The following is a 14,540-nucleotide window of genomic DNA, read 5'->3' as shown; positions in this document are numbered from 1 at the left end:
GACCCTTTCTTTTCTTTTCTAATTTTTCTAATGTTTCACTCTATACCCTCCTCCAAGAGAATCTAAAAAGTGATTCCCATAAAAAAAACAGAACTTGTATTTTGTTGATTAGTTGCGCCCTTGTGTCTTTATATTATTAAGAGGACGGGTTTTCATTGATGTGTTACATTTTTCATCGACACATCGATATTTTCATATATTCATGAGTTCAACATCGACATAAAAGATGAATCTACATTTCCATAATATCACAGAAAAATTGACAAAATATTATATATATATATTCAATATAATATCACTAATATGGACATAATATTGAATATTGATAATTTTTCACTCATTTAAAAGCATGTAAGATGCTTATTGGTTAATGCTAGATATCTTATAAGTAATCAAATTTACCGTAACTCTTTAGCTTAAGCTAGCTTTTGGATTTATTGATGATATAATCATGTTTAAGATGATATAAGAGCAAGAGGTCCAGTGTTCGAATCCCTGCAGACTTTCATATTGAAATAAGATTGGTTAGCTCGGTATGGTTTGCATTTTGTTGGTCTATTTGGGAATTGGATTAAAAAAATTAAAGCCACCTTTCATAACGCTATTTCATTTTTCGTTTTCTATATCGTTAAAAATTAAGTTTAGACTTTGACTTTAAAAAATAATTTCTATCGCTTTAATACAATCAATGGACGAGCAATAAAGGTCAATCGGAGTCTAACTCAATTGGTTAAAATATATATTGCCAATCAAATATCGCGAGTCCAAATTCTCACTTCCGCATGTTGTCGTATTAAAAAAATAAAGACAAAAAATAAAGCAAAATGATGAGGATTTTTTTTCGATTATTTTTTAATTTTCGGCTATCTAAATAAATTAACCCAACAACACCAATTATCTCAATCTAAAAAAAATCATTTTCAATTACAGCTATCAAATATTTAATCTTGTCTTGACAAAAGATTTTGATTGAAATATATTCATATACATAAAACAGAAATTTAAAATTTTAAAAGAAAATAGAAACTTAAATTTCCATACATATATAGAGCATTATATTAGTTTAGTATAAAGTTTCCAACATTTTTCAATCTATAGTGCAATATTTTTCTACATTATTTATTAGTTTAAATATTGTCTCTTCCTATATTATTTAATTTTGTTTTGAGAAATATAATTTTTAATTAAGTTGGAGCTATGCTTTTGGTAACAACATCATAAAATACTAAATGTTAAAAATTGTGTATATGACAACAATTCTATTACTAAGGAAGAGAAGAAAAATAATAATAATTAATTAACTAAATTGACATAAATAACACAGCAAACATACTTTAGAGATCACATATATATAGATATAGAACAAAAAAGTCATCACAAAAGAAAAAAAAATACTAAAAAATAATATATAAATTGTCGCTTCTATTCTCTTCCTCTTTTCAAACATATATGTTTATTTAGTACAATAATAATATTGTCATTTTTCGAGTGCCTCATGGCTACAACAAAATGTATTACAATCCATTGACAAGAAATTCAATTTGCAAGGAAAAAAAAAACTTTTTTTTTCTCCCTTGATGTATTATTTAATGTCAATGTCAAACATATATAGATAGGCAGAAACCATCTTTTAATCTCCCAATTAACCCTCTAATTGTTACCGGGAGTTGTAATCATATGATATAGCAATCGCTCATTATAATCTCTGAATCATTCCATATTGCCAAACAGTACAAGATCAAATCAACGAGAGAGCAATACATCCTTGATAAGCATATTTGATCTACCTCAACTCCGACTACTTCCCTTTAAACCACCTACGTTGAAGAGAAAGATGATGAAAGAAACAATGAGTTCAAAATTAAATCATAAATACTTAAACCCATAAAATTTTTTACTAAATTACAGTGTGAACTTTAAAAAATGTTAATTATATTTCTAAGCTATGTTTCTACATCAACTAAGTGTTCACTACTAAATTTTTTATCGCTACTTTGTTTTTTTTAAAAAAAATCTATATTTTATAGCCATCAAAATTAAACTTAACTGAATCAGTAGGAAAATATTGTCTTATTTTTATTTAGTCTACGTGGTTAAAACTATAAATTAAATATTTGATGTAGAATTCACACGATATAGCAACTAGAGACAAACTAATTAATATTTTCTGAGAAAATGTCCTATCAACATTTCTTAATGATATTAAGGGTAGAATTAAACAAATATAATTTAAAATTGTGACTAGGTAATTCAAATTTTTTAGAGCTAAAAAATGAGTAATTTGAATTATAATAATTTTTTTTTAAAGAGAGAGAAGGAATTGCTATACTGATTCTTCTGCCTTCGATTTCCAGATTGAGAGGATTGTCTCAAAGTGTTGAACTGGTTTTGGCAGCTTGAACTCTCCTGAAATATATTTAACGCCCAAATTAAATTAAATTTTCATGAACATCAAAATATTTTTATTTATAAAAAAAAAACTTTAAAAATAAAGACATAAATGAGAAATCCTCGAAGAAAAATAAATTGCTTTCGAGCATTGATTTTCCCTTTTGAAAAACAACAACCTTGGTATAACCATATTATCCAAAAACTTAAAAAAAAAAAAAATGTCAAACCTCTGTTTTTTCTTTTTTCTTTTTTCTTTTCCTTAAATTTAACAATAGTGTTTTTAAATAGTAAAAAATAAAAAAAAACGTAGAGGTGAGTATATATTATTAACTGAATTTTCATAATTAAGAAATTAAAAACAAAATAATAAATAAGTTTTTTTTTTAAATAATTGTAAAAGGAGACCTCAATTTTTAAGGGGTGTGAATGAGAAGATCTAAGAACAAGTTACAAAAAGTTCCTTAAACCAAAAAAAAAATCTAGAAAACTATTTTCAACCTTGATGAGTTGAACTAAAAAGTCATTTTCAATAATTTAAATACGAGAAAATAAATTTTAAAAAAATGAAAAACTGAGAAATAATAATATACAGATTCTCAAACAATAATAATAAAAAAGAAAAAAAGGAAATTGTACCGAATTGAAGTTGGGATCGGAGGTAGCAGTGTCATCAAGAAACGACGACGTTTGATTATCTGTCGGATCACGGCGCCGGCGTCGCCGTTCTTCAATTTTCCGGCCATTTTTGGGCAAACTTGGGCCAATTTCAGTGCCACTTTCCGGGAAACGAAATTCATTTTCCGGGAAATTAATTCGAGGCCCAGAAGACGCATCAGAAACCATAGACAAATCCACTTCTTCTTCTTCTTCAACTTTTATTCTTCTGCTCAAATTAGAATACGAATAATTAGAAGCAATCGGAGAATCAGAAATGGAGTGGTCCAAATACACAGTCCACCCGGATTCAGCACACCCTTCTGAAGAAGAAACAAAAAAACTACGACCATTTTCCATATGATGCCAACAAAATTTTCCCACCTCCCAAACGCACAACACAAATAAATGGAGAGAAAAGAAAAAAGAAAGTTTTTTTTTTAAATTTTATTTTTGGTTGAAGGGGTTTTATGGGAATGAATGAAAAAGATTGTGAGTTGGTTGGTGGGTTAGCAATGGAGAGAGAGAGATGAGAGGGGACAGGGAGAGCCACAATGTGTTCACATGGTGGACAGCAAGGCGTTGTGTACCCTCTTAACACAACCAACTTAGGCCATACATGGCCACCTATATGTTATGAGCATATATATATAATGCCATTATTCAAGTACATGTCATTTTCACCCTCTTATTCATGGGCTTCTAGCTAGGGTTTTGTTGGCCGACTTGAGCATAGCTCTTCGAGTGTTCGATGAGACACAGTTGTTTGGTATCTTAGGCGTGGAAACGTTGAAGTTTGAGACGTTTATGGGGATATACGTGATGGACATATACGTGACAGCGTTAAAAACGTCACAAAAGATTTTTGTGACGTTAAGAAAACGTCACGATAAACCGAATTTCTCCTGGTGTTTGGATTTGAGAAAGAACAATGTTCACTGACGTGGTAACTGAACGTCAACACTCATCTCTTATTGAATACCCACGAAACTTTTTTTTGACTGATAAAGATAGAGAAATGCTAAAAAAAAATATTATTAAATACCACGTTACAAATTTAAAATTATATTTAGCACCAATCACAAATTTACACGTGTCCTAAATTAATTTTAATTTAAATCAACAAATCAAATTTTGCCACGTGTCTGTCTTATGGCCATCCGATGAAATCAACTAATCTGATCAAAACTCATGAAGAGACCGGGCCTAAGCACAAATGACCCATAAAAGACCCACCAAGACTCTATAAATAGAGGAGTCACCCGTCATTTGGAAGGGGGAAGAAGGATGAGAATAGATCCAGAACAATTTGAGATTTACTTGAAGACTCCATCAAACTGCAAAGTCTTCATCAAATTGGCCGAAGAACTTCAACAAGTTGCAAAGCCAAAGAACTTCATAAGCTATAAGCCGAATAACTTCACAAGCTGCAAAGCCGAAGAACTTCAACACGCTGCAAAGCCGAAGCACTTCACAAGCTGGAAAGTCGAAAAACTTCAACAAATTGCTGAAATAGTACTTCACAAGCTGCAAAGCCGAAGAACTTCATGAGTGCAAAGCCGAAGATTTCAAAGATTATTCAATAAGCTCAAAGCCGAAGACTTCACAAAATCTTCATCAAGCTACAAGCCAAATAACTTTTATCAACAAGTCAAAGTCTTCAACAAGCTCAAAACCGAAGACTTTAAAGATCCTTCAACAAGCAAGAAGCTGAAGGCATCAACCATTGATTCAAGAACAAGCTCACAAGCCGTTAAATTAAAGCTCATATTTGAGAGAATTAATAAGAGAATTATACATTAGAGATTGTAACACCCACATTTATAAATACAACACAAGTTCATAAATTTGAGTTTTCTTTTATTGAATTTCTCGTCGAACAGTTAGTATGAAAAATAGATCCTGACTAGTCAGTACTTTTTCAATATTGTTTTTTTCGGGGAAAAGTGTGTGTTTAGAAGCCGAATTAGGTTGATGAAAGTCGTGGAAGGGATGGTTTTGAGAGGAGTAAATTAGGGTTTGGTGTATTGTTCAAACTCATGGATTTGTTCAACAAACTCTTGACAAATCCCACTCGACAGGTAGGAAAGAAAAATGCTAAAAGATTTGAAAAATAAATAGCTATCAAATTTTAGTGAAGATCGATAGATTCTGACCGATTAGTACTTAAGTATTCTTCCTGATAGGTGTGCGCGTTTAGAAAGCCTAGATTGATGAAAGTGTTTGTAAGAGATGGGTTCGAGAGGAGCAAAATGAGATTTGGAGTATTGTTGAACCATGAATTTGTCCAAACAAATTTCAGGCTTTGTTGACAAATCCACGAGACAAAACAATGGGTTCAAAGTCAAACTCACTCAAGTTGAAAGTTGATAGTTATTCAATATATAATTTTAGTTAAAATCTACTTTTTTTTTAAATAATCATTTTAGTATCTGAAAAATTAGAGGGGTCTCAGGCCGCAGATGAATGTGAATCTAAATTACTATGTTTGCTCAAAATATCCAAACAAGAATCATCTGAAAAGTTTTTAATATCCTACTCAAAATCGTTGGACGTGTAGTCTTCGTACTTTTCTTCTATAGATTATAGAATTAACTCTAAATACTAATGCACGTATCTACGATCAAGAGTCACGAGTCGTTCAAATCTCCACCCCACATATTGTACTAAAACATAAAAAAAGAAGAAATCTCCGAGCAAAGTACATTACGATCATCAAAGTTGTGTAGCATAAGGTTGCATTTTCATCTACAAAATCATTCAACCATTACAATCTTTGCAGTTTGTAAAAGAAAGTTATTTGAATACAGAGTGGTATTATTAATGAACTTAAAGGATAAAACAAGATGAATAAGTAGCAATATTCTCGTGCAATTGATCACCTTCTGAAAAAGCCAAAATGTTATTATGAGAGAACAAATTAGAATTAGTAGTCATGTGAAAGCTATACATTATTTCAAGTTTCATTTTTTTTTTGTATATTTATATATAGAAAAATTAGTCACATATCAGTTTCTTGAATAAACTGATATCAAAACATACAGAACTATCTTATTATACAAATTTTTGCGTGACATAAAGTTTTAAATCTCCCACAAAATAAAATAAAACAAAAACTTACTTTCTTGATATTGTATGATAAATTACAGGTTTCTCTATTACAATGAGAATGTATGAGAAGATATTAATTGCTTCAATTATAATTGAAACTAAGAATCGAGTGATAAAAATTAGATAAGGACATCTCTTCGATTCAATTTTACTCCATCACAATTTTCTATTCAAAATATTCTATGGAGAATACAAATACTGTTTCAATTGTTTGTTTATATAATTAAATGAATTGCAAATCATGTTGTAAAGATAGCTGTAATATATTCCAACTCTTCCAAATTTAAAAAGTTAAAAAGACAAAAATAAATAATTGTAAATCACATTCAAGACCCTGAAGATGGTATCAACAAGGTCCAAAAGATTGGGCCACCCTCTAATTTCTCTTTCTTTATAAGCCCCACTTGTTTTTCTTTCCTCTCCTTTTCTCTCAGCTTTCTCCCAAAATATATATAATATATATATATATTTTTCTTTTCCTTTTTAGCATAACGTAAACATATCTATATCTATAGTATATATAAAAGGTGGGATGAGAAGAAACTTCTATATACCATTTTTGTCCTCTCATTATAAATCTCTTCACTTTTCTTTTAATGGCGATTGTGTCATTTAATTACAAACTTTTTCTCTCTCAATCTATCTCTTCTCTCCGTCACGATCTCATCCCTCTAAATTTCCCTATTTTCTCTTACTAATCTTCTCTCTCTTAATTATTCTTTCATTAACTTTATCTTTCTCATTGATTTTTTTTAACTCCTTTCATCTACCACATACCCTCCCCCAATCCTTTCAACTTCCTAACCCCTTCCAATTATCACATATCCTCTCCCAATCCTTTCATCTTCCTAATCCCCTTCCAATCCATATATAAATATGTGTCCTCTCTTTCTCATGCCAACCAAAAATCAAGAGGTGGTGGATGGAACAAAGTGGAAAATTTTCCTAGTGTGAACGTATGAAAATTACTCTCTTATTTTAGCAACGACAACAACAATGCACATATGGGTGATCGAGAGGAGAATTGATAGTGAAAAGAAACTAAATTAAAGCTGAGTTGATGGCATCGGTTCACTTTCCCCAAATTTATCATTATTCAGATTGAAAGAAATTCTAGAGTACGATGTGTCGAGATGGTGGTCGATGGAATCGAGATAAAGCAAAATTCAATTATTCTCATAATTTGGATAATAAGAATGCTTATGAGTTTGATTTTTATTTATTTATTTTTTAAACTGATGCTTTTGATTTATATATGTGAAATGTTGTAATTATTTTTACAAAGTTAGGGCAAACAAACAATTTTTATCCCTCTCAATATCATTAGGTTGGACGTTTTAGGGTTTACTCTTTCTATCACTCTTACCTTTCTTTTTCATTCTAGAATGAACAAACTCAATGATTTAACGTCACACAATTTAACAAAGATAAAATGTAATATAATAATTTATAATCAAGAAAATTAGAGGTAAATTAAGAACGTTCATTCATTAAAAAAAAAAAAAAACTTACACGTTGGTGCTTTTTCATCTTTCTTACACTTCAAATTTGTACTTACTTTTCATGCTAATATTTCATCATCTTCTTTTATTACAACAATATCATATATTGAATTTATATTTATATATAATCACTTTCTTTCTTTAAAATGATAATATTATAAACTTAAAAAATACTATTTATTTTATTTTAATTTAGAACTACAAGATTCTACGTGCAACGCACTTGTTTCTTACTAGTACATTCAAATGGCCAATTAAACTACCTGAGATCCTTCTTCTCACCATGGTTTAAACTATATATAAAAAAACCTAATGTACAAATAAATAAAGAGGTTAGTTACTGTCAACCTGAACCTTAGTCAACGGTATAATGCTACATTTAGATATAAAATAAACTTTAGTGAACGGTATAATATCTTTAATTTATTTTAATTGAAATATAGTATAATGTTTCATTTATTTTATTTTTTCAATAATCATCCAACATAAACTAAATTGATATAAATATATTAATATTAAATTAATAAAAACAAAATTGTTATAGGAATTCAATTCAAATTATATTAAATTAATTTATTAAAATATTTGTAACTGTTGATGGCGAATTTCGGTAGAGGGCCACGTGGTTAACAGATGAGCAGTTTTGAAAACCAGCATACTTGAAACTAGAATACTAACTCCGGTGTGGTGTCCTGCCTAAAACACTCCGACGATCAAGTTAGTGATCGGAATAGAAATAGGAGTAAGACACTAGAGATATTAGTGACAGATTTTTCACTTACTTTGTGAAGATGAAGGTCCCTCCCTTTATAGACTCTGGGGCGATCGGGAAGGACGATGGTTGGAGGTGGCAGGGATGCCGCGAGTTGTACGTTTGGTCGGAGGGGGAACACGCTTCCAGTAGGTGCAGGGTGGCACCGCCACCTGCAGCTCTGGGTATGTCGCCCGCGGTTGTGGAATGTGTCGTCCGTCATACCGACAACATGCATGCGTTCCTAGCTACGCTTGTGTACGGGGTGTAACCGCCTGTGGTCCCCTATTCCCTCAAGGGCGTACATGTGTCCTGCTCGACGATGTATGCCTGATCAGAGAGATAACCGTCAGTGGTCCCTAGCCTACGGAGGAGCGGACGTGTGTCCTGCTCGAATTTTACTCGTAACAATAACATATAAATTATATAATGATGGGTAAGAGTAGGAAATAATATTCCTATATATAAATCGTGCAAAACAAGCATTGCTATTCAAAGTATTTTCAAACGATTTCTGTAAAACAAAAAAGAAGACTATCTAAATATGGCACACACATCTATAATTCCATACCTCTAATAATATTTCCTATAGATTACCAAAAAACATATTCTTTTATTTAATAGAAGAAATAATGTGATAGTTAAAAATTAATTTTTATATTCTAATTTTGAACCCAGAATCAAGATTTTAGATGTTGATGTCTATAAAAATATCAAGTTTTAGATATTGATGTCTATAAAAATATCAAAGTCTCAATTTCATGGAAATATCGATGTCGAAAGACATGAATTAAAAGATTATAAAAATAAAAAAAAATTCATAAGAAATATTTAAATCAGCACTTGACCCTTTTTAAAAAAATTAAAAATGATTAATATTAATATTATGTCGATTTACTCCTTATATTATTGTCATAGGTAGAAATATAGATGAAAATATCCATACGTGAGGTCCCTCCCCATTATTTAAGTATACCATCAAGCCATATTATATTGTTAGAATTTTGAAAAATTATATATGAACTGTAAAATCCATTATTATATATAATTAAAGAAAGAAAACTCTTTGGTTTTGACGTCCAATCACTCCTTTATCCCAAAAAAAATATAATATATGAGAAAATTGGAAGAAGCTGTCCATATAGAATCCTCCATTGAAGAGTCAGAAGGAAGAAAAATTAGAGAGCGATGAGTTATCATGAGCAGCAACCTCCTCCTGTTGGGGTTCCTCCTCCTCAAGGTAACCTCTAATTAATTACTTATTCATTTTCAACCCATTTTTATTACTAAAAAATCTTTAGGATTTAAAATTTGATTTTTTTTTCTTTTGTAGTTATTAGGATTTAAATCCAAATCTTCCTCCTCCTCCTCCGTTCTTGTTCATTTAAATTTACTTCGCAACTGATTAAAACATCTATCTCTAACCAAAAGTCATGAGTTCGAATCTCAGTATATTACATGAATGTGTGTTTTATTAAGATGATGGCTTGAATATGGATGGGTTAGAAATTTTATTGAGGGTAAAATGTAAAGATTGAGTTACATGAATATGGAATAAGTTGAGAAGTTTGGATAATAATTTTAGATGGGAATAGTTCTCATTTTTGTTGAGGTAGGCACCATATTTTTATTTACTTTCTCATTTTTAGAAGTAATTTTTAAAGTCTCAGCTAAAGTTTGAAATCACATATAGAATTTTCCAACTATTTGTTATTAATTGATTACAAACTAATTTTTAAGAAATAAAATTGAAATCAAATGACTTGTTCATATGTCTTGTTTCTGTTTCTTTATTTTTAATGAAGAAAAATATAATACATGGTTTTAACCTCCAAGAATTCAAGCATGATAAAATAATCTTTTCATTTCCATTTTGGAACAAATTGAAAATGGGAACAAGAATGGATAAACTTGTTTTGATTATTTCCAAAATTTCTATAAAATCTTGGGAATGTTCCAAAAAAAAGAAAAAAAATGAAACAAAGTTAGTTATAAAATGCTTAGATTTATTAAGAAAATTAAAAACGAGAAACAAGAAACATGGATGTTATCAAACGGGTCCAAAATGATTACGGTATCAATTTGATCATAAAGGTTTTTTTTTTAAAGGAATCAATCTGATCAGAGTTATTCTTATTTAATTTACATATATTGCTTATTCTTACATTAAGAAAACCAGCATTTTGTTTCTCAATTCTAACAGAAAAGTGGATGTCATTTGAATTGATATATAATGATGTTTTTGGCTCTTACAAAATTTTCCCTTTAAATTAAAATCATTTGATTGATTAAGAGACATTTTTAGTATACTTTATTTTAGATTTAGTCCATACTTTAAAGATATATAATGATGTCAATGACGCTATATTAAAATTTTTATTTTCATTGTCATACAAATTGGTAGATAATTTAACCACCATTTTATAATTTTATATTATAGAACATCCAATACAACAAGTGGGGTAGATATTCAAACGTACTCATGAGTTCCTTGCTATAGACAAGTGTCATTTATTGTTGAGCTAAACTCGTGTTGACTATAGAACATCTATTTAGTTTCATTCAATTGCTCATATTTAATGCATGAGATATTTTTTTTTCATCAAATTTTTAATAAAAATATGGTTAAATTACAAGCTTAATCCTTCAGTTGAGGATCATGTAATAGGTAAGTCCCTAAACTTTCAAGTTTTTGTGTAACCTACTTGGCATATTTTAAAAATTCAAGGATATGTTAGATGTAAACTTGAATTTTGGGTCTATATAGAACATGGTCTATTTGATAACGTTCCTTCCTCTTGTTTCTTGTTTATAGTTTTATTGAGAAACTTAAGTATTTGACAACAATTTATGCTTCTTGTTTCTAATTTGTTTAAAAACGTTCCCAAAATTATATAGAGATTTTAGGGAAAAAAAGTATGTTTTTGTGTTTTTTGTTCCGATTTCCAACAAAATAAAGTTTCCTAACTTTTTTCAATAAAAAACTGAAGAACAAGGCATAGTTACCAAATGTAATTATGTTTTTCTTTGTTAAAAAGAGGAAACAATAGATTGAAACGTTAACAAACGAGCTCTAGTTTTTCAATTATATAAATAATAGGTCCATACATCTTAAAAAATGTTTAATACATAGGTTAGTGATATATTTAACCTAAAATAAACATTAGAAGCTTACTATTTTACATTTAACAATTAATAATTCAGGAATATTAAGACACATTTTGAAAGAACATGGACTAAACTTATCGTTTTTCTTAGAACAAGCAAGACGAGGATCAACGTGGTTGATTTTAGGTTTAATATTGATTTTTTATGACCTATTTATCCACATGAAGGATATCCTCCGGGAGCATATCCACCACCATCATGTCCTCCTCTACATGACTATCCAGCACAAGGACATCCCCAACTCAATTCTCCTTATCCCCCACAAGAATATCCCCATGGCTACTCCCCTTATCCTCCACAAGGGTATCCCTATCCCTACCAAGGTTATCCTCCACAAGGATATCCACCCCCACACTATCCTCGTGCAGACTCACAAAATCAGTGTACCTACGTTGTAGTTCAATCTCAACAACAGCAGCCACAACAACAGCTTACTTATTGGGAAAGCTGGTAAGTTTTCTTCTCATTCTGTATCTCGACTGTTTTCGTTGTCGATAACTCAAAGAAACCGAACTATCCAACTCGATTTGAGCTAGGGTTAGGTTAATAAGTTGTTTGGATTGACTTTGGTTTCGATACACGATCTAATTGCATTGTTGTAGTTTGGTTGGATAGGTTTCCACTTTAGTATTTGAACTTTTCAACTTTGACACCTACTTTCTACATTAACGGTTTCTTTAACATTATTTAAAATCTAAGACATTGTAACTTTCATTGTATTTCACATTCAACCCCTATCATAAAGATAATAATGTGAATATAGTATACGAATATGGATAAAGTATATATAACATTTTCTCCAAAAAAAAATACATATAATTAATATCTTACGGGTAGAAAGTTCAGAAACTCATGAGGTACGTCTAGGTCAAATGATATTTAAACTTAATTCCGTTAAAATCATACCATTATAATCTAAAATACGAAGGAATGACAATGTAGGCTAGGCATAAGAAGTTCAAAACTTATGATCACCTATTGTGTGTTTGGACATACCGTAAAATCATCCAATAGACCCAAAAAGTTAAGCTCCGATGGGTTAATATCAGTTAAATCCTTTATACAAAGGGTAGAAAGCTTATGTTAAAATTATATTTTTTTTTTAGTAATAAAAACCTTGGTTTGGATGTAAATTTTGTAGTTTGGCTCTCATTTGTTGTTGCTGCCTTTGGAACCTTGGACTTGGATGCTTATACTGAAGAGGTTGAATGGTATCATTTTAATAAATATGGAAACATTTGTGTAATATCAAGTTGGTCCCATATATCAAAGCATTTGCACATTGTGTTATGTATAGATACAATAATATTAGATGCAATTTGACAAACTGGGACTTTTAAATTGATTTACAAATTTATGCCATTTGTGTATGTTTTTAATAATTTTAGCTGTTTGAAAACTATGAATCTTTCTGACCTTTTTTTATTATAGTTTTTATTTTCTCTATATATTTCTATAAAAAAAATCAAATTAAAAGGGGTAACATTATTATTTGATCAATAATAATTTATAAAAAAATAACATCTTAATATAGTATATTTTTTTTTAATTCAACAACATGTGTCATGTGTGAGGGTGGAAATTCGAACTTTCAAAACCTTATAGTCTCGATTATATATGATTTAAAGCTATACTCAGGTCGATCATTTGATTCGTAGATTAATGTTTATAAATAACACTTAAAGTAAGGATGTCTTAAATATTTAAAAATTGATGGGTTGATTTCAACTCCCAATGTTTGCGTCTAAATTTGACTCCAAAGGTAATTCATGGTATGACTCCAAAAATTGTGAGGATTGGAGATGGGAAAATGATCAACATCTCTTCATTCAACTATGTTTAGGATTAATATTTTCTTGATAAGTTAAAAACCATCAAATATTATTGTACAACTTTTTTTTTAACCTAAGTACAATTTCATGTTAATGAAAATTCAAAATTATTCACAAACATTGTATCCCATTATGCGTGGATCATCCTTGATAGATAAATACGTTAAGCATATTATTAAAAAAAGAAAAAGGTATATATATCTCAATAAACCCTCATTAGATGTCAAAGCGAGCATAACTCAGCAGTAATTGTCATATATATCTCAATAAACTCTCATTAGTTGTCAAATCGAACATAGCTCAACAGTAATTGTCATGTATTTCCAATCAAGAGGTTGTGAATTCGATCTCCACCCCGTATGTACTAAAAAAAATAATTAAATAAATAAATAAACCCTCATTAGATTGACGTAATGCCAATTAAATTTTTTTAGAGACTCTATCCACCCACTTATTTGAAATATTAAAATCTTTTCAACGTCATGGTTATAATATATTAATGATTAGAATATAAATTTGATCTATAGTTTGTTAATAATTTGAATTTGGTCCTATGTTTGGGTTTAGTTAGGTTCATTTTCGTCCAATGGTTTGGGTTTAATTCTATAGTTTAAAGTTAGTTTCAATTTCATCCCCATTGGTTGGTCAAATCTCATAATTTGTCTCTAAATTGTGCTTTATTCACATGAATATATAAAAGCCCACTCATTTTCTCTTATATTGTTTACTTTCTAATTAAAATCCAATACAACCAATTAACATAATTAATTTGCCAAATTGAAATATTAAATCAATCACTTGAAAGAAAATGACAATTTGTTAGAGAGAGACAATTTATGAAGTCAAACTAAAATTCTCAAAAGTATAAGAACTAAATTCAACTAAACCTAAAAAATAAAGACTAAATTAAAACTTTTAAAATCATAATAACTGAATGTATAATTTAACCTATATTCATTTTTAAAAAAACTATAATTTTTAAAAACAATAAAATATATATATCTATATATATATTATTTGACGAATCCTAGATTACTTTTCATCTTTTTTTTTAATACGGGCGCTTAATGTAATACGAAGTGTTAACCATCATGGGTGGTTCATTGGTCCAAACGGGTTAGGGTAATTAAG

The 14,540-nt window shown here is 29.7% G+C and overlaps 1 protein-coding gene and 1 long non-coding RNA gene across 2 annotated transcripts; one reads left to right on the top strand and one right to left on the bottom strand.

The window, feature by feature from the left end:
* Nucleotides 1–1,425: 1,425 nt before the first annotated feature.
* LOC111017331 (uncharacterized) lies at nucleotides 1,426–3,601 on the bottom strand. Its single transcript, XM_022293047.2, has 3 exons — nucleotides 3,028–3,601; nucleotides 2,330–2,406; nucleotides 1,426–1,817 (listed from the first exon to the last, which is right to left on the bottom strand). The coding sequence occupies exons 1-3, from the start codon at nucleotides 3,403–3,405 to the stop codon at nucleotides 1,799–1,801; spliced, it is 474 nt and encodes a 157-aa protein (XP_022148739.1). The 5' UTR covers nucleotides 3,406–3,601; the 3' UTR covers nucleotides 1,426–1,798.
* A 5,957-nt stretch (nucleotides 3,602–9,558) lies between these two features.
* Nucleotides 9,559–12,979, top strand: LOC111017414 (uncharacterized). Its single transcript, XR_015790536.1, has 3 exons — nucleotides 9,559–9,649; nucleotides 11,745–12,027; nucleotides 12,719–12,979. It is a non-coding gene; the product is annotated as an uncharacterized LOC111017414 (long non-coding RNA).
* Nucleotides 12,980–14,540: the final 1,561 nt, after the last annotated feature.

This window comes from Momordica charantia (assembly GCF_013281855.1).
Source record: "Momordica charantia cultivar OHB3-1 chromosome 4 unlocalized genomic scaffold, Mcharantia_2.0 BLBB01000004.1, whole genome shotgun sequence".
In the NCBI taxonomy this organism is placed as follows: Eukaryota; Viridiplantae; Streptophyta; class Magnoliopsida; order Cucurbitales; family Cucurbitaceae; genus Momordica; species Momordica charantia.
The sequence above is the reverse complement of the archived record's forward strand: the minus strand, read 5'-3'. Positions and strand labels throughout refer to the sequence as shown.